Below are 25944 nucleotides of genomic sequence, written 5' to 3'. Positions count from 1 at the left end.
CTACTAAACTTTTGCCTAGCTAACGTCACAGAGTAAAGAGAATACAGAAAGGCAGCATAGGTTAAGAATGGTTATGTGAATTGCAGGTAGTATTATAAATACATAATTCACACAGACATGATTCTACCCCTGACCAGGTTCAATCATGCCACTGCATTTACTTGCAAGAACAAGTGAGAGATAAATGTCATCTTCAGCTCCACTGCACAACAGTACTTGGTGACCAATGGATTTGAGGGACAAGAAAAGAGTTAAGAATTATCTCTAAAGTTTTATATAAGCTTATCAAAATAGAAAGCTACATTATTAGATGATCTTTACTACCATACCACAACGAAAGAGCCAAGTGTGTTCGAGGGAGAGTGAAAAAAGCCTTTGATAGAGTGAAAGACTCATGGACAGAATTAGCAAGACAGGGAAGGCCCAGAGCAGGAAGGATATTGTGTGGAAGGGAAGATTCTGAAGCATAAGAGAATAAGGAGCTTTGGGGGCTCTAAGCAAGGGAACAAAATCGAAGCAGGAATGTTCATGAAGATAGCTCTGGTGGAAGAGTACAGACTGCAGACTGGTGACTTTGATGGATGATGAGGCCCGAAACTATATGAGAGGGAAAACGACAAAGGAGAGTCACTGAAAATAAACCCAAGGAGGGAAGGAGGAACCCAAGAAGAAATATAGCTTTAGTATTTAACATCATGACAGAAAATTTAAAAGTATGATATGCAACTAAATTTAAAAAAAATAGCTGCACAGGAAGAAAATGGGAGAATTCCACAGAGGCCAAAAATAATGACTCCCATGGGGTCTGGTGGTTTAATGTTTTTGGTTGGCACTAAAGAGCTAGGAAAGCAGGGAAAGAAAAGCCTCCGGTATATACATACTGGAAAGTCCAACAAATCTCTGCTGAAGAAACTGGAACTTCAAATAAGAAACCCATAGCAAAAGGGTTAATTTGAGTAAGTTCCTTCGCCACAAGAGAAAAAGTGAAGAGAATGTAATCGGTTAATAATGGCCTTCCAAAGATATGCCCAGGTTCTAAATTCCCAGGAGCTGTGAATGTAACTTTATTTGGAAAAAGAGGAAACAGAAGAGAAGGAGGCAATGTGACCACGGAGTCAGAGACTGAAGTGATGTGGCGGCCACAAGTCAAGGGATGCCTGGTGCCACCAGAAGCTAGTAGTAGTAAATAACGAATTCTCCCACAGAGCCTTCAGAGAGACTGTGGCCTTTCTGACACCCTAATTTCAGTGTCTGGCCTCCAGAGCTGTGAGAGAATAAACCTGCTGACTTGAGCCATCCCATTTGTGGAAATTTGTTGCAGCAGCCACAGAAACCAATACAGAGAGAATCACTGCACTTAGCTTTGTTTTGGAGTAGGGATAGACAGATCCTGTCTCCATCACAACTCCTGGCCTTTGTGTATGACTGGGAATGTCATAGCTTTTTTTTTTTTTTTTTTTTTTTTTGAGACAGAGTTTAACTCTTGTTGCCCAGGCTGGAGTGCAGTGGTGCAATCTCAGCTCACTGCAACCTCTGCCTCCCAGGTTCAAGAGATTCTCCTGCCTCTGCCTCCCAAGTAGCTGGGATCACAGGCATGCGCCACCATGTCCAGCTAATTTTAGTAGAGATGGGGTTTCACCATATTGGCCAGGCTGGTCTTGAACTCTGCCCACCTCAGCCTCCCAAAGTGCTGAGATTACAGGAGTGAGCCACCACGCCTACCCAGTCACAGCTTTCTTAACATTCTCCCTATGGTCCAAAATGATCTAGTTTAAAGTGTGTCTGGGTTGACAGTGTCTCCAAGGAACTAGACATATGCTTCTTAAAACTAGGCTTCAACAGAAACATAACAACAAGCACAGCAGATGGGCAATGTAAACAGAAAGATGGAAACTCTAAGAAAGAATAGAATGGGCTGGGTGTGGTGGCTCACCGCTGTAATCCCAGCACTTTGGGAGGCGCAAGTAGGTGGATCACCTGAGGTTAGGAGTTCGAGACCAGCCTGGCCAACATGGTGAAACCCTGTCTCTACTAAAATTACAAAAATTATCTGCGCATGGTGGCACATGCCTGTAATTCCAGCTACTTGGGAGGCTGAGGCAGGAGAATCGCTTGAACCCAGGAGATGGAGGTTGCAATGAGCTGGGATATTGTGCCACTGCACTCCAGTCTGGGCAACAACAGTGAAACTCTGTCTCAAAAAAAAAAAAAAAAAAAAAAAAAAAAAAAAAAAAAAAGAATAGAATGAAATGGTAGAAATTAGGCAGGGTGTGCTGGTTCACACTTATAATCCCAACGCTTTGGGAGGCCAAGGTGGGAGGATCACTTGAAGGCAGGAATTCAAGACTAGCCTCGACCTTATAGTGAGGCCCTGTCTCTACAAAAAAATTTTAAAATTAGCTGGGCATGGTGGTGTGGGCCTGTAGTCCTAGCTAGGGAGGCTGACGTGGGAGGATCGCCGGAGCCCAGGAATTTGAGGCTGCAGTGAGCTGTGATTGAGCTATTGCACTGCAGCCTGCGTGACAGAACAAGACCAAGTCTCAAAAAAAAAAAAATCAAAACACTGTAATAGAAATAAAGACTGCCTTATACCAAAAAATGTACACCTAGGGAAATCATAAACTGCAGAAAGTAAAAGACAAGGGAAAATCTTCAAGGAAGCAGAGAAAAGAAGCACCTTACCTGCAGAGGAACAAGGGTAAGATAAAAAAGTCAAAATTATCCAGAATGTAGTATATAAGGACAAGAGGGAAAATAGGAAAAGAGAATAAGAGGTAGGATAGAGTGAGAAAGTCCACCTAAAATATGTCTAAACAAGGTGTTAGAAGGAGAGAATACCAGAGAGAATGAATAAGAGGTAAGTTGGACAAGGTAATGTCTGGAAATTTCCAAAAGTGCCGAAAGACACAAATACTGATGCATGCAGAAAGCCCAATAAATCCCAGGCTATCAGGTGTTACAAATAAAAGCATAGGATGGTAAAAGTTTTGAGTTGAGATGTCAAGAATGGGTATAAACAGAAAAAAACAGATCCCACAAAGGGAAGCTGTCTGGGGAAGTGGTTGCAGTGGCAGCAATATTAAAGTGAACATGTCTGATGTGTAGCAGGATTACAGAACGAAACTCAGAGGGTAGGGTGAGGATGTCAACAGAGAAGTTGACAGAGCAGCCACAGAAGCTGAAATCTCAGAAGTGAATAGTGTTAAGTGGGAGAACGGGAGGAGGAGAAAATATGCTGCCTGACACCAGCAAGTAAGTGCAAGTCACCATCCTTAATTTCTATTTTCTAGATAATAGAATGTGGAATATGTCAACTGATGACCTAGCTCTTCACAGTGTTACGTGTCTCAAGGAGAAAATGCAGGTAAGCATGTTTTATAAACTGTAAAGGGAGGTATAATGTCAGCTGTAAGTTTCCTTCAGGTTATTTTACAACCCTGTGACAATTTTGACTTTTGGGGGAAAGAACAATTTTAGGGTCAGCAAATATGCTGATTTACCTAGAAGCATGTATTTTTAATAACACGCCAATGTAGTTTTTAGATTTAGCAAAAAGTAATTATCCTTCTAATTGCTATTAAAAAATTGTATTATTGACCGGGCACCATGGCTCACGCCTGTAATCCCAGCACTTTGGGAGGCCGAGGCGGGCGGATCACCTGAGGTCAGGAGTTTGAGACCAGCCTGGCCAACATGGTGAAACCCTGTCTCTACTAAAAATACAAAAATGAGCCAGGCGTGGTGGCAGGCGCCTGTAGTCCCAGCTACCCGGGAGGCTGAGGCAGGAGAATCCTTGTTCCTGGGTTGAAGCCCCGGGCCTGAACCCAGGAGGCGGAGGTTGCAGTAAGCCAAGATCGTGCCACTGCACTCCAGCCTGGGAGACAAAGTGAGACTCAGTCTCAAAAAACAACAACAACAACAACAAAGAAAAGAAAATTATATTATGGTAAATTTCTGGGGAAAGAATAACAAAACAGGATAACAATAGTACTATCTTACACGTATATGCTACAAATGGTTAATGGCATCAAAATCTACTTTCAACAAAAATAAAAAACTTACGGTCCACAATCTCCTTACCTTGTGTTTGGGTCTCATTCAGAAACAGCTTTAGCTTCCTGCTCCGAAGGCCAAACACCTTGGCTGCTTCATACAGAAGACCTTGGTGGGTGAGTCCATTCTGCCCAAGTGGGTTTTCAAGCAGGAGAGTGCCCACTGTCCCCATTAAACACTCTGTGGAAGGAAGAACAAACTGGATTAAATCTCGAGAGTTCACCCTCTATCTCCAAAAGAGGTGGCCACTGCAGACAGCTCTAACAGGCAGTGCTGAGGCCAGCAGTGGGTCCAGGAGCATGAGTGTGACCGCTGAAGATGTAGTCCATGCAGAAATAGCTCTGAACATTTAATAGAGGTGAAGGGGAAGAGGAAAAAGAAAAAAAAAACTTATATAAAAGCCCAGGAGCTTGGGGAGCAGATACTCAGTATACAGTCAAAAATCACTATCAATCTAGTCTGTTGATTAAGGCATGGAGGTATACAAGTTTTCAGAACATTTTTCCCCAGAAAAGAAAAGTAAAATTCGAGATTAAAATGTTTTGGCACTCAAACAATTTAGTTGTAATTTTTACCTAACCAATTTTTTCATTTCCTAACCATGCCAGATGGATGAGGGTCTCTATAACACACCAAAAGAAAAGCCTGTGGTTGCTCCCCAAAGTAGCGTGAGAGCCCACACTTTAAAGCAATACTTTGAAGCCGACTAGAAATATACACATATTTGAATATTAAAGACAACCTCAATGCCCAGCACCCCACAGTCTGCCTGCTGTGAGGAGGCACATACCTTGTGGCTCTGCATTCAGGAGCTGTAGATTGATATACTGACAAAGAAGAGTACTAGAACTGTTGATCAGAGGGGGAGCCGATCCCGCAGTCACACAAAGTGTTTTTCCACTAAGACTCAGTAAGTCAGACTGGTTTTGTATTTCTAAAAATAACAACAACAATTCTTTCAGGGTTAACGAACAGTTCAAAACTGAAGTCATTCAATTTTTCCTATTTAACTATCATGTATCTTTTTACGATAATGCTTTCCACTTAATTTCTGTTTATCAAAAGACATTGCCTTTTCTATAAAACCAGCCTTTAATGACATGTAATGGTAGGAAATCTTAATATTGCAAAACAAACATCATAATATTCTTAATCTGAAATATAGGGCAAATTGTTTTCTCTATTTTAGTATTTCCTCTGTATAATACAGCTCCTCTTAAAATTTCCTCCTATATCAGAATCTCAAGCTTCACCATGAAAAACTTACAGTAAAAAATGCTAATTACAGTCAGAAGATGTTATCTGACTCAGGAGCAGATGTGAAAAAAAGCATGATACACAGAACATATGCAGTGTAATTTCATTTAGAGAACATTAAATGTTGCTTGGGGATGCATGCACAGGCAGATGACTGGTAATGGTTGTGATACAGGACAAGCCCACAGGGCAGCCTCCAAATATTGAGTGGAAATGGTAGGTATGAGACTAGGCTGGGGCACTGGCTCAGGGAACAAGGAACCTGCTGCACCAGTGGCTAGATGCTCATGCTCAGCCTAGGCCCACATGGTCTTTTCTGTCAACCACAGGTGTGGCCTTGTAGGAAGTCTTCCAGGACTGGCTGGCAGAGAAAGAAAACATTTTAGGGCTTGCCGTGTAGGGCTTTACCGCACAATACGCTGTGTCATCCAAAGTAGACAATTACAGTCTTAACGGCCCTGTTCTGACTCTGGGTAGCCTTGAAGAATAGTGATAGGTGGAAATCCTCCCAATGGGCACAGCTTCATTCAGTGCAGCCGCCTGGTCATTTTGCTCAGCAGAAATAGCTAGGAGTAGATCTACACTGATTCATGGACACTGGCCAATAGCTGGACTAAACGAGAACAGCCAGGGACTCAAAGAACAGAATTAGAAAACTGGTGACAAGGAAGTTAGGGCAAGAGGTATGTGGACAGATCTCTACAAATGGGCAGACTATGAATGAGGATCTAAAAATGGGTGAGACTGGGCACAGTGGCTCACACCTGTAATCCCATCACTCTGGGAGGCAGAAAGGGGAGGACTGCTTGAGGCCAGGAGATTGAGCCTGGGCAATACAGCAAGACCTCCTCTCGACAAAAAAGAAAAGAATTAGCCAGGCATGATGGCGTGTGTCTGTACTCCTAGTTACTTTGGAGGCTGAGGCAGGAGGATTGCTTGAGCCCAGAAGTTTGAGGTTACACTGAACTATGATTGAGCCACTGCACTCCAGCCTGAGTGGTAAGAGTGAGACACTGTCTCCAAAGAAAAAAAAAATCAGTGGACATGATCTGTTCTGCCGCCAGCCACTTCTGCCCTTGCCCAATGGACTGATGAACAAAGGGGCCACCCAGGCTGAGAGGAAGAATAACCACGGGCTCCACAACATTACTTCCACTCCCTAAGGCTGATTTTGCTACAGTTGCTACTGCATGTCCCACCTACCAACAGCGGGAACCACTACTTGAGCTTTCAATATAGTGTTATTGCCAGGAAAGACGAGCCAGACTCCCGATGGCAGCTTGGTTGTACTGCACTGTTTCCATTATGGGAAAAGGCAGTGCTTTGGTCTTACTGGAACACACACTCCTTTTGGACATGGATTTGCCACTGTCACCCATAATGCTTCTGGCAAACCCACCATCCGTGGAGGTAGAGAATGTCTTATTCACCAACATAGCATTCCACATAGCATTGCCTCTGACCAGAGAACTCATTTTTCAGCAAATGAAGTGTGGCATTATGTATTAATATATATTAGCCAATTCTTATTTTTCCACTCTCTTATTTCCTTACCATATAACATGAAATATTTTAACAGGTTAACCTTGTACCTCAGTGAAGTTAAAGAACAGCAAAAGGGGGAGGTATGGCTCAGCTAGAAGAGAAATCAACATCACCCAAAGAAGTATAAGGTAACTTTCTATCTCGTTTTGGATAATGAAGTTAGCATCTTTGAAGCAGTACAAGAAAGAGTTAAAAGTGTGATTTTTTTTAAATCTACTAGGGTCTTTATTTGGAAGTTAAATATGGTTTAAAGAGCCATGTATAGATGTCAAGATCACAATGGGGTGAACTATGGTGGTTTCATCCTGTGTCAATGCAGCTAAGCTAAAACTATTTCCCAGGTTCTCTGTCTGACCTGGTTCTGGGTAATGGCTTGATCACAGAGAAATCTACACAGGATTTAGAAGGTAGAAGTTTAGTAACAGTCATTATGCTAAACAGGCTAACGTGGGGCCTGTGCCCTTGGCTTTCTCAGGTTGCTGTGGATTTGCCGACTTATTGGGTTAAGTGGGACAGTGAGCAGCCCACGCTCCTGCCTCTGCTCTTCCAACTTCCAGGCCAGGAATGTGTGCAACTCTCTGGAAGTGTACCAGCAGTTTCTTCTGCAAGATACCTGACTGTCAGTATCAGATGCGGTCAGATAGACGTGCACTCCAGCCTGTTTTTGCTTTTTTCCACTTCTCATCCTACCGTAACTTTAGGCAGAGATCCAGCTTTCCACTGACTTACCCACCACCTTGGTGGAACCCGGTTAGAGATTTTTCTGAGACCTCTAACTTGCTACCTTCTTATAGACCTTTACTTGGTTTCTCCCACATTGCTTTTGCTTCTCCTATCCAACCTTTAATGGATACAATAGCAAAGAGTTTTCCAGTAGTTCCAGCAATTCTTAATCCAGCAGTGAATGAGAGTTCCTATTATGCAATATCCCTGACATTTGCGTCTGCCAGATTCTTCTAGTTTTTGCCAATCTGGTGGCAGTTAATAGTACCTCACTGTGGTACTATCTTGCAAGTTCCTGATTACCATTAAGATGCACCAGTTGTTCCTTAGTTGGCCATTTGCATTTCTTCTTTTAAGTTATTTAAAAGTTTCTGAAAATGAGCATTCAGATTCATAAAATGAGTATTAGTTTTCTGAGGCTGCCATAGTAAAGTCCCACAAACTGCAGAGGGCTAGGGAATAAAAATAAAAGAAATTTACTGTCTCAAAGTTCTGGAGGTCAGAAGTCCAAAATTAAAGTGTTGGCAGATGTGCTCCCTCTGAAACCTGTAGGCGAATCCTTTTTTGCCTCTTCCTAGCTTCTGGAGGCTCCTGGCAATCTTGGTTGTTTCTTGGCTTGCAGCTGTGTGTAACTCCAATCTCTGCCTTCGTCACCACATGGCATTTTCTCCATGTGTTTCTATGTCTTCACATGGCCACCTTCTTATAAGGACAACAGTCATACTGGATTAGGGGCCCACACTACTCCAGTATGACCTCATCCTAACTATTTACATCTGCGATAATCCTATTTCCACAGGTCACATTTAGACATACAAGGGGTTAGGACATAATCTTTTTTTTCAGAGGTCACAATTCAATACGTAACAGTGGGAGAATGCATCTATAATTCTTTAAAAAATTTTCAGGTTTGCTTTATTGAGAATCCAGACTTAGTGAGATCCAGGCATTGTGTTTAATAAAGTTAAAACTCATGGTTGGGTGTGGTAGCTCACACCTGGAATCTCGGCACTTTGGGAGGCCAAAGCAGGGGGATTGCTTAAGGCCCTGGGTTCAAGACCAGACTGGGCAATATACTGACTTGGTCTCTCCAAAAAAAATTAAATAAAATTAGCCAAGCATGGTGGTGCATGCCTGTAGTCCCAGTTACTTGGGAGGTCAAGGCAGGAGGATTACTTGAGCCCAGGAGGCCGAGGGTGTAGTGAGCCATGACTGCATCACTGTACTCCAGCATGGGTGACAGAGTGAGACCCTGTCTCAAAAACAAAAACAACCTCACAAGAGAGGACTCTGACGCCTGAAGTCCACCAGCTAGCTAACAGGTGAGAGGGAAGGATTAGAACCATTAAGCCCAGGGTTTTCAGTCACATCACACAATGAGGAGGCATGAATAGACACTGCAGGCCGGCACTGCTGAAGAGTTGGGCCCTGACTCAAGAGTTAGGACAAATGCAAAAGTTGTATAGTACAACTGACAGCAAATTAAGACCTTCACCAATCCATCTTGAGTTAAAGGACATAGGTTCCTCTCACTTTCCACATACCTGTTTCATCATGGAAGACAGCCAGCTCTGTATTTTTCACACCAAAAATGCTAGTGACAACACTCTTCAGCTTTAAAAGGTCCAACCTATTGTCACCTTTTGGATTTTCCAGGAGCAATACTCCACCTAAAAAGCCACAAAAATAACACCTCAATCAGACAAAACTAAAAAGAAAATGTTACATTTGGAGGAAAATGGATACAAAGGGGTTCAAGCCCTATTTTTTTTCCTTTTCCCCCAACTATACACTATATATATATGTGTATATATAGCTTATTATATATATATATATATATATAAAAAAGCATACCAAGGATGGATATATATATGTGTGTATATATATATAGTGTATATGCAATATATACACTACACACACACACATATATATATATCTCCATCCTTGGCATGTGTTTTGGCAATCCTTGGTAGATATGGTCCAGGCACAGAACTCTACCAGGCAATCTGTTCTTGCCTTTTTCTAGATTTAAACCTTTGTATTCATGATTCTTTTTTTTTTTTTTTTTGAGACGGAGTCTTGCTCTGTCGCCCAGGCTAGAGTGCAGTGGTGCAATCTCGGCTCACTGCAAGCTCCGCCTCCCGGGTTCATGCCATTCTCCTGCCTCAGCCTCTCCGAGTAGCTGGGACTACAGGCGCCCGCCACCGCGCCCGGCTAATTTTTTGTATTTTTAGTAGAGACGGGGTTTCACCGTGGTCTCGATCTCCTGACCTCGTGATCCGCCCGCCTCAGCCTCCCAAAGTGCTGGGATTACAAGCGTGAGCCACCGCGCCCGGCCTTTTGTATTCATGATTCTTATTTACGATTCTCATTTTTCATCTTGTGCCATATGTATATCCCCACAGGTCACGATGGTTAAAAATACTATCTGACCCCTGATGTTGATTTATTCTGCACCTTAGATTCATGTACGGATATTTACTTTATTAATATATTTGAACATTTTGAGTTAATTGTAGAGCCAAATGCACGTAGTGAGATACCACGGGCCCTTTACCAAGTTTCCATTAATGGTGACATTTTACAAAACTACAGTATATACCACAACCAGCATACTGACACTGATGCAATCCACTGATCCTATTCAGATTGCCTCAGTTTTACTTCTACTCATTGGGGCATGTGTACATGTGGGTATGTTTAGTTCTATGCAATTTTATCACTCGTGTAAAATCCTGTACCCATCGCCATCATTAAGATAGAGAGTAGTTCTGCCACCACGAGAATCCTCGTGTTGCCTTTTAATATCCATACCCAATTCCCTTCCAGGCCCATTCCCTCCTTAACCCTTGGCAAACAACAGTCTCCATTTCTGGCCAGGCGCAGTGGCTCACGCTTGTAATCCCAGCACTTTGGGAGGCCGAGGCGGGCGGATCACGAGGTCAGGAGATCGAGACCACGGTGAAACCCCGTCTCTACTAAAAATACAAAAAAAAAAAATTAGCCGGGCGTGGTGGCGGGCGCCTGTAGTCCCAGCTACTCAGAGAGGCTGAGGCAGGAGAATGGCATGAACCCGGGAGGCGGAGCTTGCAGTGAGCCGAGATTGCACCACTGCACTCCAGCCTGGGCGACAGAGTGAGACTCCGTCTCGAAAAAAAAAAAAAAAAAAAAAAACAGTCTCCATTTCTATAATTTTATCATTTAAAACATGTTATGTAAATGCAGATCATACAGTATGGAACTTTTTGGGACTTTTTTAGTTGGCAACAATTTTTTTTTTTTTTTTTTTTTTTGAGATGGAGTTTAGCTTTGTCGCTCAGGAGGCTAGAATGCAGTAGCGCGATTTCGGCTCACTGCAACCTCCGCCTCCGGGATTCAAGAGATTCTCGTGTTTCAACCTCACAAGTAGCTGGGATTACAAGCACTCAACACCACACCTGGCTAATTTTTGTATTTTTTCAGTAGAGACGGGGTTTCACCATGTTGGCCGGGCTGGTCTCAAACTCCTGACCTCAGGTGATCTGCCTGCCTCAGCCTCCCAAAGTGCTGGGATTACAGGCATGAGCAACTGTGCCTGGCCTCAGTTGGCATAAATTTCTAAGGATTAAAATAAGTTGCTGTGCTAACTGATAGTTGTTCCTTTTTATTACTGTGTAATGTTCTATGATATGGATGTACCACAGTTTGTTTAGCCATTTATCTGCTGAAGAATATCTGGGTTGTCCATAGTTTGGTGCTATTATGAATATAAGTACTATATACATTCATGTGGCAGTGAACATAGTTTTCAGTTCTCCGGGATAAACACCTAGGAGTGCAATGCTGAGTCATTATAGAAAGCACATACTTAGTTTTCTGATACTGCCGAACTATTTTCCAGAGTGGTCATACCATTCTATATTCTCACTAGCAATGTATGAGATGCAGCATTTGGTGCTGTCACTACTTGCAATTTTAGTCATTCTGATAGCTGTGTATTAAGACCTCAATGTGATTTCAACTTGAATTTTCTTAGTGGCTAATGATGTTAAATATTGTCATGGACCTTTCTGTCATTTGTATATTCCTTTGGTAAATGTCTGTTCATATCTCTACCCCATTTTCTAACTGTATTTTTCTTTACTGTTGAGATTTAAAAGATCTTTATATATTCTAGATATGTCTTTTGTCAAATATGTTGTTTTATAAAGATTTTCTCCTAGTCTGTAGCTTGTCTTTCATCCTTTTATAGGATGTTCAAAGCAAAACCTAAATTTTCATTTAGTTCAATGTATCACTTTTCCCTTTTAAGGACAGTGTTTTGTGTCAAGGCTTTAAAACTCTTTGTTTAATGTTTAAATGAAAAATCTTAAGACTTTTCCAAAAATACTAGTAGAGCACTTTGGCCACCTAAGCAAGTAACCTTAATTTATTCCATCTGCTGGGAACATACTTTTGATCCAGCTATTGTTTCATAAACTAGTGTGTTCTATATTATAGTACCTAGCACATGGCTACAGTTTTCAAATGAAAGCTAAGAAATCTGCTTATCTGTATGTTTATACATGCCTGTGCATGTAGGTATGTTATGTATATGTGTTTTTTTTCTTTTTTTTCTTTTTCTTCTTTTTTGAGACAGAGTTTTGCTCTTGTTGCCCAGGCTGGAGTGCAATGGCACGATCTTGGCTCACCGCAACCTCCACTTCCCAGGTTCAAGTGATTCTCCTGCTTCAGCCTCTCAAGTAGTTGGGATTACAAACATGTGTCACCATGCCCAGCTAATTTTGTATTTTTTTTTTTTTTTAGTAGACATGGAGTTTCTCCACGTTAGTCAGGCTGGTCTTGAACTCCTGACCTCAGGAGATCCGCCTGCATTGGCCTCCAAAAGTGCTGAGATTATAGCTGTGAGCCACCGCACCCAGCCATGAATTGTTTTTCTACCTCCAGATGGTATGGCCAAAAATTAATTCATAAAAGATTTCTATTTAATTGATTTAAAGAAAAATAAGCATTTCACATAAATTAAGTACTCTCTCAGCAATGTAGAAACCAACACAAATACTTTGCAAAGTTCACGTGACTTGGGTAAGAATATATAATGCAGATATACAACTTTTAAATCCTACCAGGATTTACTATCAAATAAGTTTATGTTACCTCCACTAGATATTTATAATTATAGAACTATGAGTTCAACCTATGAACAATGTGCAAGTGGGTGCCAGTATCCATTACTTCACATTTTTTGAGTGCAGCAACAAAACAAAAAACCTCATCTATTAAACTTTTTAGGATTCTTGTTTTTGTGAAGACTGCCGAATATGCACATGCTGTAAAAGTAGCTAACAGAGAAATAACTTGATGATAGCTAGCTTTGTTTGTGTTATGTCTACTCAAAAATAGCTCCCCATTGGTAATTTACACCCTTGGGGTTTTGTTAATTTAAATGATGAATATTCATTGGGTATGTAGATATTTTCCAAATAAAATACTGAAGCATTAATAGCAGAACATAAATTATACTACAAGGAAGCATATGTTTCTACAAATTTGATTCATAGATTTGCCAATCTATAGAATGCTGATGTGACAGTTATAACGAGAATAAGAGAAATGACCCTGTATGTGAGGAAAAGACATGGTTTTGGTAAGGTGAAGCTATGAAGTATGAAGGATGTGTGTTCGTTAAGACATAAAGACTAACTTTTGCCCCATAGTAGAATGACTTGTTTCACAGTAAGAGGAAGGAAGAATTTAATCCAAAACAGAACGGATATAAGAAAGTTGTAGTATGTTTGTGGAAGAGGAATCTTGGAAAAGGAATTTTATGTGTGGTCAACCTGGCTAAGTTCTGAATGAATTTATTATTTATGTTATCAAATTAATAAGGCTTAATAATACCAGAACTTTGGGAGGCTGAGGTAGGAGGATTGCTTGAGTCTAGGAGTTCAAGACCAGCCTGGGCAGTGTAGTGAGACACTGTCTCTACAGAAAAGAAAACAGAGAAACAGAGTCCTCTCTATTAAAACTGCTCAGGTCTTTTTATAACTGTGTAACTTTCTATATTTGCCTTTGAATACTTTTAATTATCACTCTGGTTAAACAAGTGACTGTAGTTTCAGTGACCTGCAATCCTATTAATCAAGTGTTTTAAGCCTTTGATATTTTTTACTAGCTTCCCAAAATCAAATTCTAAACTTAAGTCTTTCTGACCTCGAGCTAACTTTGGGAGCTTCCAGAGGCCCCCTGAAATATCTCAAGAGAATTTTCTTTCATTATGAAGAGAAATAGTAAACAAGTTAGACTTATCTGACTATGTTAGATCTGCATGGGAGGCACTGTCAAATAAGAAATGATGTTTAACCTTCTTTAACTTGTACCAATAATGTGTTCCAGAAATTGTGTGAAATTCCTAGAAATCTGATAGACCTGGTCTAATGTTATCAGTCACAATTCTAGTTACCTTAAAATGCTGTATACCACAGAAATAACTAAACTTCCTTGTCAATTGCAACATTATTATAATGAACTCTCATCAGATATTTAACCATGGCCATTTAAAGTCTTGTCATCCAACGATAGTTAATTGTTTTACTCTAGTACTTTCCTGAAAACTATTGTAAGCAACGGTGAATCTAAAGTGTTTCATCTTTGAGGAGATGCAATGGAAAGGACTCTGACAAGTACAGGTTTCTGATGTTAAGATCACACCACTGGACTGGGTAAGAATTCCCATAACTCTTGTGAAGTAATTAACTAATTCATGATGCCATCACAATGGCAATGACATTTTAACCTGAGTTTTGGAGGACACACTCAAACCACAGCAGGATAGAAGAGACATGTTTATTATATTGAATCTTCTAATCCATACACATGTCTCTCCACTTACTTAGATTTTGTCTGATTTTTTTCATCACTATTTTGGAGTTTTCAGTATACAAGTCCTAACATGTTTTATTAGGTTTACATCTGAATATTTTTTTGGAGACAAGGTCTCACTGTGTAGCCCAGGCTGGAGTATAGTGGCATGATCATGGCTCACTGCAGCCTCCATCTCCTAGGCTCAAGCAACCCTCTGACCTCAGCCTCCCAAGTAGCTGGGACTAAAGGCGAACACCACCACACTTGCCTAGTTTTTTATTTCTTGTAGAGATGGGGGTCTCACTTTGTGGCCCAGGCTGGTCTCAAACTCCCGGGCTAAAGTAATCCTCCCTCCTAAGCCTCCCAAAGTGCTGGGAATACATGCGTGAACCACCACACCTGGCCTAGCATCTTTTTTTAAGTGACTGTAAATGATATCACATTTTTAATTCCATTGCCCACTTGTTCATTGCTAGTATAGACTGCTAGCATGAAATAAAATTCATTATTGTATGTTTATCTTACATCCTGTGACTCAAAAGTTTTTTTCTTTTTTATAAGCAATATGATTTTTATTCAATTACTTTGGAAACCCAATTAATGCTTGAATCCAAAGGGTACAGAAAAAGGCCAAACATTTACAAATAACAGATTTAGCGATGATTTATATGGTTTTTTCCCTCATAAAATGAATGCTTTCAGCAGGACAGTAAATTGCAAAACAAATCATATTAAGGCAGACGACCAAGCTGTGGCTGCATTTAAAGCTATTCCTAGGAAAATAATCTTGGAGTTGAGAGCTCTTCTTCCCAGGTGTCTGGTCAACTGACCCAGGAATGGCCAGTCCTGGAGTTGGTAGATGGGAAAATAGGCCCTACCTCTCTTATCACTGCTCATGCTGCTGGCCCTCTGTACAAGAACACTGTTCTTGTTTACATTACTGATGCACACCACTGACCATCAGATTCCTTCTACAGGGTAACCTGAGACAGCTAGGATGTTGGCAGTGATGGACCAGCTCAATGCCATACAACATCACTGAAGCTGCAAAGCAGTTCAGGGAACCATGTACTGTCTGAGGCATCATCACAGGTCTAAATAAACACACAACCATCATGGGAGCAGCTGGCGTGGGAAGATCAGTATGGTGATCCCAGGCCACATCTTAAAATCAGGCAATATGAGCTTTTTTTTTTTTTTTTTTTGAGATGGAGTTTCGTTCCTGTTGCCCAAACTAGAGTGCAATGGCGCAATCTTGGCTCACTGCAACCTCCGCTTCCCAGGTTCAAGTGATTCTCCTGCCTCAGCCTCCTAAGTAGCTGGGACTACAGGTGACCACCATCACGCCTAATTCTTTATATTTTTTGACAGGGTTTCACCATGTTGGCCAGGCTGGTCTTGAACTCCGGACCTCAGGTGATCTGCCCACCTCAGCTCCCCAAGTGGGATTACAGGTGTAAGCCACCAAGCCTGGCTTATTTTTTCAGGTGTTTGTATGTACATTCCTTATGATTTTCTACAGAGTCAGCTTTATTCCTTTCTTTATCTGCATGACTTTTATTTCCTTTTCTTGCCATGGTCCACTGGCTAGAACTTCCAGTACAATGTCGAATATGAGTTGTGATTGCCTTGTTTCTGATTTTAGGTAGAAAGAATTCAGGCTTTCCCCCTTAGGTGTAATGGTAGCTGTAAGATTTTTGCAAAATGCTCATTATCCAGTCTACGAAGGTCTCATCTCTTCCTATTTTTGTGAGGATTTTCATCATGAATGGGTGTTGAATTTGATCAAATGCTTTTTCTGAATCAACTGCTATAGTCACATAATCTTTTAGTCTGACAATACGATAATTACATTGATTTTTTTTTTTTTTTTTTTGAGATGGAGTCTCACTCTGCCGCCCAGGCTGGAGTGCAGTGGTGCCGCAACCTCTGCCTCCCAGGTTCAAGCAATTCTCCTGCCTCAGCCTCCTAAGTAGCTGGGATTACAGGCACACGCCACCACACCCGGCTAATTTTTCTATTTTTAGTAGAGATGAGGTTTCACCATGTTGGTCAGGCTGGTCTTGAACTCCTGACCTTGTGATCCGCCCGCCTCAGCCTCCCAAAGTGCTGGGATTACAGGCGTGAGCCACCTCACCCGGCCTACATTGATTTTTAAATATTGAATCAGTCTTGCATCCCTGGAATAAATCCCACTTGGAGATGGTGCGTAACTCTTTGTATATATAGCTGAATTCTATTTAATAATCTCTTGGAAAGAATTTTACATTTATATTCATGCAGAATATCTGTTTTCTTATTTTTTTTTCTTTTTTGAGACAGAGTCTCGCTGTTGTTGGCCTAGGCTGGAGTGCAACGGCACGATCTCGGCTCACTGCAACCTCTGCCTCCCAGGTTACAGCAATTCTCCTGCCTCAGTCTCCCGAATAGGCTGGGATTACAGGCGCCCGCCACCAGGCTTGGCTAATTTTTGTATTTTTAGTAGAGATGATGTTTCACCATGTTGGCCAGGCTGGTCTCCAACTCCTGACCTCAGGTGATCCACCCGCCTTGGCCTCCCGAAGTGCTGGGATTACAGGCATAAGCCACCGTGCCTAGCCTATCTTTTTTCTTTTTTTTTTTGAGACGGAGTCTCGCTCTGTCGCCCAGGCTGGAGTGCAGTGGTGCAATCTCGGCTCACTGCAAGCTCCGCCTCCCGGGTTCACGCCATTCTCCTGCCTCAGCCTCTCCGAGTAACTGGGACTACAGGCGCCCGCCACCACGCCCGGCTAATTTTTTGTATTTTTAGTAGAGACGGGGTTTCACCGTGGTCTCGATCTCCTGACCTCGTGATCCGCCCGCCTCGGCCTCCCAAAGTGCTGGGATTACAAGCGTGAGCCACTGCGCCCTGCCGCCTATCTTTTTTCTTAATGTTGTCTTTATCTGGTTTTGGTAGCAGGTTAATAACCACATAAAATGAGTGAAATGTTCCTTCCTCTTCTACTTTCTGAAGAGTCTGTGTAGAACTGGTGTTAATTCTGGTAAGAATTCTCCAGTGAAACTGGGCCTGGAGATTAGTTCAGAGATTTTAAATTACAAATTCAGCTCCTTAATAATTATAGGGCCATTAAAATGACCTGTTTCATATTGTGTGAGTTGTAGTAGTTTGTGTTTTTTAGAAACAGGGTTCACTTCAGGCCAAGAACAGTGGCTTATACCTGTAATCCCAGCATTTTGGGAGGCCAAAGAGGGCCAGACCACTTGAGGCCAGGAGTTTGAGACCAGACTGGCCAACAGGGTGAAACCCCATCTCTACAAAAAAATACAAAAATTCATCGGGCGTGGTGTGGCACACCTGTAATCCCAGCTACTCGGGAGGCTGAGGCACGAGAATCGCTTGAACCCAAGAGGTGGAGGTTGCAGTGACCTGAGTTGGCATCACTGCACTCCAGCCTGGGTGACAGGCTTCCAAGTTGTCAAACTTACATATAGAGATTTATTCATAGTATTTGCGTTTTTGATTTTGGCAATCTGTATCGATAATTCTTTTTATTCCTGATATGCAACTGTGTCTTCTTTTTATTAGTCTCACTAGAGTTTTATTAATTTTGCTGAATTTTTTGGTAAGAACCAGATTTTTGTATCATTAATTTTCTCTATCGTTCTTGTTTTCAATTGCACTGATTTCTTCTCTTATTTTTATGTTTTTCCGTCTTCTTACTTTGCATTTATTCTGCTTTTTTTCCTATCTAGTTTCTTGAGTTTAGATCTTAGGTTATGACTTAAAACCATCTTGCTTTCAGTTTTTAGTGCAACAGATTTCCGTCTCAGGACTGCTTTAGCCACATTCCACATATTTTGATGTCGTATGTTCCTTTACACTCAGTCCTATGTTTCTTTTCCTCTTGAGACTTCTTCCTTAATCATGGATAATTTAAAAGCATGTTGTTTATTTTTAAGAGTGTGGAGATTTTCCTTTTATTATTATATTACTAATTAATAGTTTGATTCTACTGTGGTCAGAGAGCACACTCTGGTTTCAACTGTATTAATTGGTTGAGGTTTGTTTTATGACCCAGGTTGTAACGTATCTTAGCAAAGTTCTGTGAGAGCTCAAAAATAATTTATATTCTATTTTTGAGTGAGGTGTTCTAACTGGTCTATTGATTACTGAAAAAGGTACTTTGAAGTCTCCAACTATAGTTGTAGATTTGTCTATTTCTCCTTTAATGTCTGTATCTTTTTATTTCATGTATTTTGTAACTCTCTTGTTCGACGCATATAAATTTAGGATCACTCTGTTTTCTTTGTGTATTGACACTTCTATCGTTATTTAATGCCCCTGGTAATTTTCTTTGCTCTGAAGCCTGTTTCATCTAATACAAACATGACCATTCCTGCTTCTTTTGATTAATGTTTGCATAGTATATATTTTTCTACCCTTTTACTTTCAACTCACCTGTATCATTGTATTAGAAGTTTCTTATAGACAGCATATACTTGGCTGATGTGTTTTTAACAATATGCCAATCTTTTACTTGTTCTGCTTGTTTTTTTGAGACAGAGTCTCACTCTGTCACCCAGTCTGGAGTACAGGAGCGCGATCTTGGCTCACTGCAACCTCCGCCTCCCGGGTTCAAGCGATTCTCCTGTCTCAGCCTCCTGAGTAGCTGAGACTATAGGCGCCCGCCACCACGCCTGGCTAATTTTTGTATTTTTAGTAGAGGTGGGGTTTCATTATGTTGGCCAGGCTGGTCTCGAACTCTTGAGCTCAGGTGATCTGCCTGCCTCGGCCTTCCAGTGTTGGGATTACAGGCGTGAGCCACTGTGCCTGGCATATTTGTTCTGATGTTCTCTCCTAGCTTCTTGTGGGTTACTGATATAGTTTGGATATTTGTCTCCTCCAACTCTCATGTTGAAATGTGATCCTCAATGTGGGAAAGTGGGGCTTAGTGGGAGGTGTTTGGGTCACTGGGGCTGATCCCTCATGAATGGCTTGGTACCCTTGTTGCAGTAATGAGTGAGTTCTCACTCTGTTCGTTCATGCGATAGCTGGTTGTTTAAAAAAGCCTGGCTTCTATCTTGCTCCCTCTCATCATCATGTGATACACTTGCTCCCACTTCATCTTCTGTAAAGCGGAGTAAAAGCTTCTTGAGGCCCTCAACAGAAGCAGATGCTTGTGCCATGCTTCTCATACAGCCTGCAGAGCTGTGAGCCAAATAAACCTTTTTCTTTATAAACTAGCCAGCCTCAGGTATTCCTTTATAGCAATGAAAAATGGACTAATACAGTTACTTAAAACATATTTTAGAGTTCCATTTTTATTTTTCTAGGGTTTTATATGTATCCTGTGGTATAGTCTTTTCTTAGTGGTAACTCCAAGTAGTACCTAACATAAACATAACTTCCTAAGGTCCACTGGTGTCAGTATTTTACCAGTTTGTGACAAATGTAGAAACCTTGTCTCCTTTGTAATTGTCTTAACTATTATTTCTTGTTGAGTAAGTCCTCAATGTTGCTGGTAGGTTCTTGGAAACTGACTTTAAGCAGAATCATGTACTGTATAATAAACCAACTTTACCACAGGAGTTAAGTTCCCATGACACACAGTACATCACTTCACTTAAAGTCACAGGACCCAAGAATTCACTGATGATGTTGAGGCCTTAGTGTATATACACGGAGAACCACATCGAACAATGATATAGTGCTTGCTGGACCCATGAGAGTAATGAAAGTCTATTGAATTACCCTCCATTTTGATTTTCCATTTTTCTTTTTTCCTTCCTGATGTTTCTGGATTCTCTCTTTATTTCCTTTCTGTGGTAAGAACATCCTTCAGCTACTCTTTTAGGACTGGTCTGCTGGGAAAGAATTCTTTTAGTTTTCTTTCATTTGAGAATGTCTTTATTTTCCCATCATCCTGAAGGGTATTTCTGATTGATACAGAATTCTTGGTAGACAATACTTATCTTTCAGCACTTGAAAAATGCTGCCTTTTCATTTTCTGGCCTCTGTAGCTCCTGATGAAAAATCCAGTATCATTTGAATTGTTCTTCCCCTGTAAGTTAGGTATTATATCTTTTTCACTGCACACAAGACATTTTTTTGTCTTCGGTTTTCAAAAGTTTCTATGATATATGTAGATGTGGATTCTTTTGGGTTTACCCTGTTTGGGTTTCACGCATACCTTAACTGACAGTGCAGAGGAGTTGCTCGTGGTGTGTGGCCTCATTGCTGCCATGCATTTGTAAATGGGAGGGATGCCTTGTTATTGCCCAGAAAGGATGGAAATCTAGGCTTTCCCTGTGGCCTCCACTGATGCCACCGGGCAGAGGGGCTTATTACTGCCCCCCACTAGGATGAAAGTCCCAGCTTCCTACTTTGTCTTCTTTGATACCCCTGTGACAGGGGAGGGGTCTTCAGCTTGGCAAGGGTGAAGTCCAGGCTCCCCACTTGGCCTTTGCTGATGTGGGTGGTGGTGGGGCCATAGTTTTTTCTATGGTGTCTGGCTAGAGTAGAGCAGTTACTGTTTCAAAATTTTCTGTCTTGCTAGGTTGCCCATCTTTTGATCCTTTGTCAAGGGAGCAGAATTTTTGTTGAGGCTTTCTTTGGTCTGTACTTGACATTTCCAGGTTGCCAGCTTCTCAAGTTCCAAGTTTGGGTGTACAAGGCAGAAAAGAAAACCCAGAACTTACTACTTTTAGGTCACTTGGTTACAAAGTCCTTAGGTGGTCTGCTTTCTTCCTTACATCTTTGAGAGTCTTCTTATGCTTGTTTTTATATGTAATATCCAGGGTGTTTAGATGTATTTAGCAGGAGGAATAGGGAAAACTATGTGCTTCATGCTTCCACAAGCATAAGTCCAATCATTTACTTTAGTGGGTTCATTTTTCTTTTCTTTTTTTTTTTTTTTTGGTGAGACAGTCTTGCTTTGTCACCCAGGCTGGAGTGCAATGGTGCGATCTCAGCTCACTGCAATCTCCACCTCCTTGGTTCAAGAAATTCTCATGCCTCAGCCTCCTGAGTAGCTGGGATTACAGGTACCTGCCACCATGCCTGGCTAATTTTTGTATTTTTAGTAGAGACGGGGTTTCACCATGTTTATCAGGTCTTGAACTCCTGACCTCAAGTAATCCACCAGCCTCGGCCTTCCAAAGTGCTGGGATTACAGGTGTGAGCTACTGTGCCTGGCCTTTTTTTTTTTTTTTTTTTTAAATTGAGGCAGAATCTTATTATGTTGGCCAGGTTAGTCTTGAACTCTTGGCCTCAAGCAATCCTCTCACCTTGGCTTCCAAAAGCGGTAGGATTACAGGCATGATCCACTGCATCTCGCCCAGTGAATGCATTTTGATGACAAGAAGAAAAAGTTACCTATTAAATATGATTAAATAATTCTTCCAATTCTTTTAAAAACATCCATAAGTTTTTTTGGTTGTTTTTTCACATCCATAAGTATAACTAAAAAAAAGTCATACAAATCATGGAATTTACTCTTACCTTGTTCACTGCCATTTGCACAAATGTTAAGATTGACATATGCACAAGCAGGACCAGGAAGGGAAGATCCTCTTGTCAGTGTAATTTCCAGTTCAGATCCCTTCAACTGAGCACATGAGAACATATGACTGAGTAACTGTGGCACCTGACTGCAATGTGCCACACCATCGTGTAACACAGTGACTTCTCAGTAACAACAAGAGCTATATACAATTGATAACATATTCAATCTCATTACTCAAAGTATCAAAAGCTACAATTTATATCCCATTTTTCTTCTCTTCTTATCCTGGTTTCTTAAAAATATATGCTCACTTAAAAAAAGTCAAATAATTACACAATATGCAAAATACAAAATGAAACTACACTGCAACTCGCCTCACTGAAAAAATAAACAGCCACCGTCAGCCCCTCCTTGTCTTGCCCTACTTGTCTCATAGAATAAGACAGGAGAAAACGATTAAATAAGTGACTGAGATATATTTTAAATGATCAACTTCTTTTTTTTTTTTTTTTTTGAGACAAGGTCTTGCTCTGTCGCCCAGGCTGGAGTGCAGTGATGCCATCTCGGCTCACTGCAACCTCCACCTCCTGTGTTCAAGTGATTCTTCTGCCTCAGCCTCCCGAGTAGCTGGGATTACAGGCATGCACCACCATGCCCAGCTAATTTTCGTATTTTTAGTAGAGATGGGGTTTCACCAGCCCAGGCTGGTCTCGCACTCTTGACCTCAAGCAATCTGCTCGCCTTGGCCTTCCAAAGTGCTGGGATTACAGGTGCGAGCCACTGTGCCCAGTCTAAATGATCTACTTCTAAGTTATAAGCCAATATCTTCCCTACCTTAATATCATACTTTCATATCTAAAATTCCTAGATGTAACAACAGAAATGCTACTGTAATCTTTCTTTTTTGGTACTGTACTTTTATGGAGAACCCACTACCAGAAGAGTTAAATGTTTTTCAAGCAAATTGCTATTTACTTCTAATGATAATTACCAGAATCCACACATTGCCTTTTCTAGTTTTAGAAAAAACAGGCCAATTTATTTCCGGGCAAAGCTCATGTACCCTCCTGGCTACCTTCCTCAAGAGAATTGTTGTGAAAACAGTTCCATCTTCCCTCCCTGCTCCATCTTTTCTGGGCGTCCACTCTCTGACTCTACCCACTACTGTCCAGAGCAATACTTCAAGACTGAGTGCTGTGCCAATCTCTACTGTGGGACAGAGTATCAACACGTGAGTACACAAAGTCAAACCTAATCTGAAACCCTTTAGCAGTTCAGTGGAACTCAGGACTCACCTGTGTTTTTTCTTGAATAAGGATTTTATCTGATGGAGAAACTGGATATGGTTTCAAGGGAGCCTTTATGGTGGCAAATATGAACTCTGTGTGGCTTTCAATAACATTATTCAGATATGTTCCTTCAGACTTTGCTTTATAGTACACTGTGATTTCATCAGTTGGAACCAGACTGCACTGAAAACACACACACAAAAATTTAAAAGGGAAGTACATTCTATTAATCAGAACTGAAGGAAGGTACTGTTGAACAAGGGCTACGGATCCCATGCTGAATCATCACAGAAGGGCAGTCACCCTTCCCTCCCTGCTGGGTGATCTGTAAGACTAACTGCACTCAGTACATGATTAGCCTTGTGTCCTTTTCACCACTCTTTGGGGGATAGGGCATGTTTCTTTTCCTAGAACAATCAGTACCTCATGAATGTTGAAACCAAGAAATTACTTAGAACCCATTTACAAAGCTCTGAACTGATTCAGAGGTCACAAGCACCCACTTATCTGCTGGAACAACCTCCTCAGACCCTAAACTGTCTGGGAAGAAAGATGTACGGTAGCTGTCACTGCCCTCTACAGGGCAAGAAATTCTTGATTCTCTCACTAGCAGGGGCTTTGCAGCCCCTCTGCTCTCCAGGATGAGCTCTGTGCATATTCCTCAGCTCTCTAATAAGGAAAAACTACCCAACTCTGTCCAAATCTGGGAACCTCCCCTAAGCTAGAAGCCTGTCTATGCTGACTGCACCTCTGCCCTTCTGCAAAGATACTATCATCTCTGATTACCTTCTGCCCCAGTCACAGGGGATATTTTGTAGAAGGCCAACGGAGCTAAAAAAAAGGATGGGAAAAGGCACAAGCTGGCTGAAAGCTACAACCTGGGAGTGAACACGTGGGGAGAGGAAGAGGGGTGACTTTCCTGCAGAACACATTCCAAATGGACTATAGATTAGTGATTGTTATGCATTGATCACTATGGTTTATATGACCTGCCTCTCCTATCTTCTCCCAACAACCAAAACAAACAAAAAGCCAAAACAGTAGCTTATTCTTAACTGACAAACTAACCTTTTTGCGAAGTTTCTGTATGCGATTGATGACTTCCCGAGCCATTCCTTCATCTACCATTGACTGGTCAGGAGTGACATCTAAGAGGACCAAAGCCTGTGGGAATGAACAGTGCATACCATGACAATCAAATAAGGAGAAACACTTCTTCCCAACTCAGCAAAATGTTATTTAAATCTGGAGAGTCTATTGCAGCACTATTTTTTCACACAAATGAGCAAAAGCAATAAAATTAATCTAGTTTACCATTCAGATACTTCTTCATAATCAGCTAGTCCTCTGTCTCTGGAGAAAGGTGTGCAGGTTTTTGTTTCTTGTTTTTTTTGTAGGGTGCTGCTCACAGGAGATGCCCTGGGACCACCTCTTATCAGAGTCCCTCACATGACTTTGCTTTTTGGCCATCTAAGAAATAATATCAACTCTTCTAATAAGTAAGATCAATAATCATGAAGCCCTTGGAGCAGCACAGCTTTTCAGGCCACAACAAGTGGATCAAAGGCCTCAGCACAGTCAACTCCAAGTGACTTTGCTATACCATGACCCCTGTGATCTTCAGGTTTGTCAGAACGACTCAAGACAAATTCTACAATGGACCACAAAACTTTCTGTGACTTAAACTGTCATATTTTTGCTAAGGTTAATGTTTCTTCTATCTCATCTATTCTGAAGGTTGATTATGATGTAGCAATAATGACACTTTTGCTTGTTACACAGCATGTTGCAGAGTAAAATACACTCTACAAAAGACTTGTACATTAGGCATCATCTCATTTACCTTTGAGTAAACAGAGAAGTTAAGAAATGACTCACTTCACAAAGGCATCAGAGGTAATGAAATGGATGATAAACTCAAAATTCCAGTCAGTGCAGGGCCACTACAACATGTAAGCCATGTCAAGAAACTCAGAAGCATCACATGATGACACTTTTGTAAGTGTGGACAACTTTTCAGGCCCCTAAAATCTGCTGTAATGAGGAAGAACTGCCCACTGTCAGTGTTTAGAAACCTCCTCTCTGCCTTCCACTGCCTTCTTTCCCAGCTACGATACCTCTGACTCCTTGCCACTGTCTTCCCATGTAGAGTTCTGTACACATCTAACTTAAGCGCCTGGGTAAAGGACTGAGGAGGTCGACCTTCCTTTCATGGAGGTGCTGCTCTACCTTCCCCCGCACATGGTATCCTAAACACAGAGGGACTCCTGCAATATCCCCAAACCCACATGCGAGATCTTACAACTATGCTGACTGGGGATGTCTGGTCAGGACTGCAAAGATATAGTCTCTTCTCCAACATGGCAAAAAATATTGATCCTGGAATCTAAAACAGTTTGTATATTCTCTTAAAGGAGTGTTCCCTGACCACTTTCACCCTACACCCTACACCCATTTTTGGATAGGAGCCCTCTATGTACCTATTTCTACCAGATAACTTATCAGGTAGAATACTAAGAACTGGCTTAATTTCAGGTGTCCTTGACTGACTCGTTCCTTGAAGGGTTCATTTTTGTGCAACCCCACACTTGGGACAATTACTCACATGTAGAAATCACAAAACGCTTATTTATGTATTCATTAAACAAATGCATATGTTAAGGGCATAATAATATATTAGTTTAATAAAGCCAATCTAAACCAAGCAACTGGTTTATTTTACCCTGAGACAAGCTGTCAACATTATCAGG

The 25944-nt window shown here is 41.3% G+C and overlaps 2 protein-coding genes and 1 long non-coding RNA gene across 11 annotated transcripts in view; 1 reads left to right on the top strand and 2 right to left on the bottom strand.

Annotated features, from left to right (window-relative positions):
• The window catches only part of IARS1 (isoleucyl-tRNA synthetase 1), a 79009-nt gene that overhangs the window by 2502 nt on the left and 50563 nt on the right, over positions 1-25944 (bottom strand). For 5 of the 8 annotated variants that reach the window (XM_055271957.2, XM_063636228.1, XM_063636227.1 and 2 more), the window contains exons 28-33: positions 24263-24358; positions 23201-23377; positions 21902-22007; positions 9123-9248; positions 4844-4987; positions 4081-4233 (exon numbers count right to left, since the gene is read on the bottom strand). In XM_055271957.2, the coding sequence (XP_055127932.1) occupies positions 4081-4233; positions 4844-4987; positions 9123-9248; positions 21902-22007; positions 23201-23377; positions 24263-24358 (802 nt within the window). Of the gene's footprint in view, positions 1-4080; positions 4234-4843; positions 4988-9122; positions 9249-21687; positions 21727-21901; positions 22008-23200; positions 23378-24262; positions 24359-25944 lie in introns of all 8 variants that reach the window. The other 3 variants (XM_063636231.1, XM_063636229.1, XM_055271956.2) reach the window with 2 other exon arrangements.
• Positions 1-25944, bottom strand: part of LOC129478496 (isoleucine--tRNA ligase, cytoplasmic-like) — a 216281-nt gene that overhangs the window by 164890 nt on the left and 25447 nt on the right. The window lies entirely within an intron of this gene.
• LOC134736196 (uncharacterized) lies at positions 160-25374 on the top strand. 2 transcript variants are annotated; one of them, XR_010120026.1, is made up of 5 exons: positions 160-250; positions 3291-3364; positions 6890-6983; positions 22923-23136; positions 24592-25374. It is a non-coding gene; the product is annotated as an uncharacterized lncRNA (long non-coding RNA). The 2 variants fall into 2 exon arrangements; XR_010120025.1 differs by lacking the exon at positions 160-250 and adding an exon at positions 2473-2698.

This window comes from Symphalangus syndactylus, chromosome 3, assembly GCF_028878055.3.
Source record: "Symphalangus syndactylus isolate Jambi chromosome 3, NHGRI_mSymSyn1-v2.1_pri, whole genome shotgun sequence".
NCBI classification, from domain to species: Eukaryota; Metazoa; Chordata; class Mammalia; order Primates; family Hylobatidae; genus Symphalangus; species Symphalangus syndactylus.
This window is presented reverse-complemented; position numbering and strand designations above follow the sequence as displayed.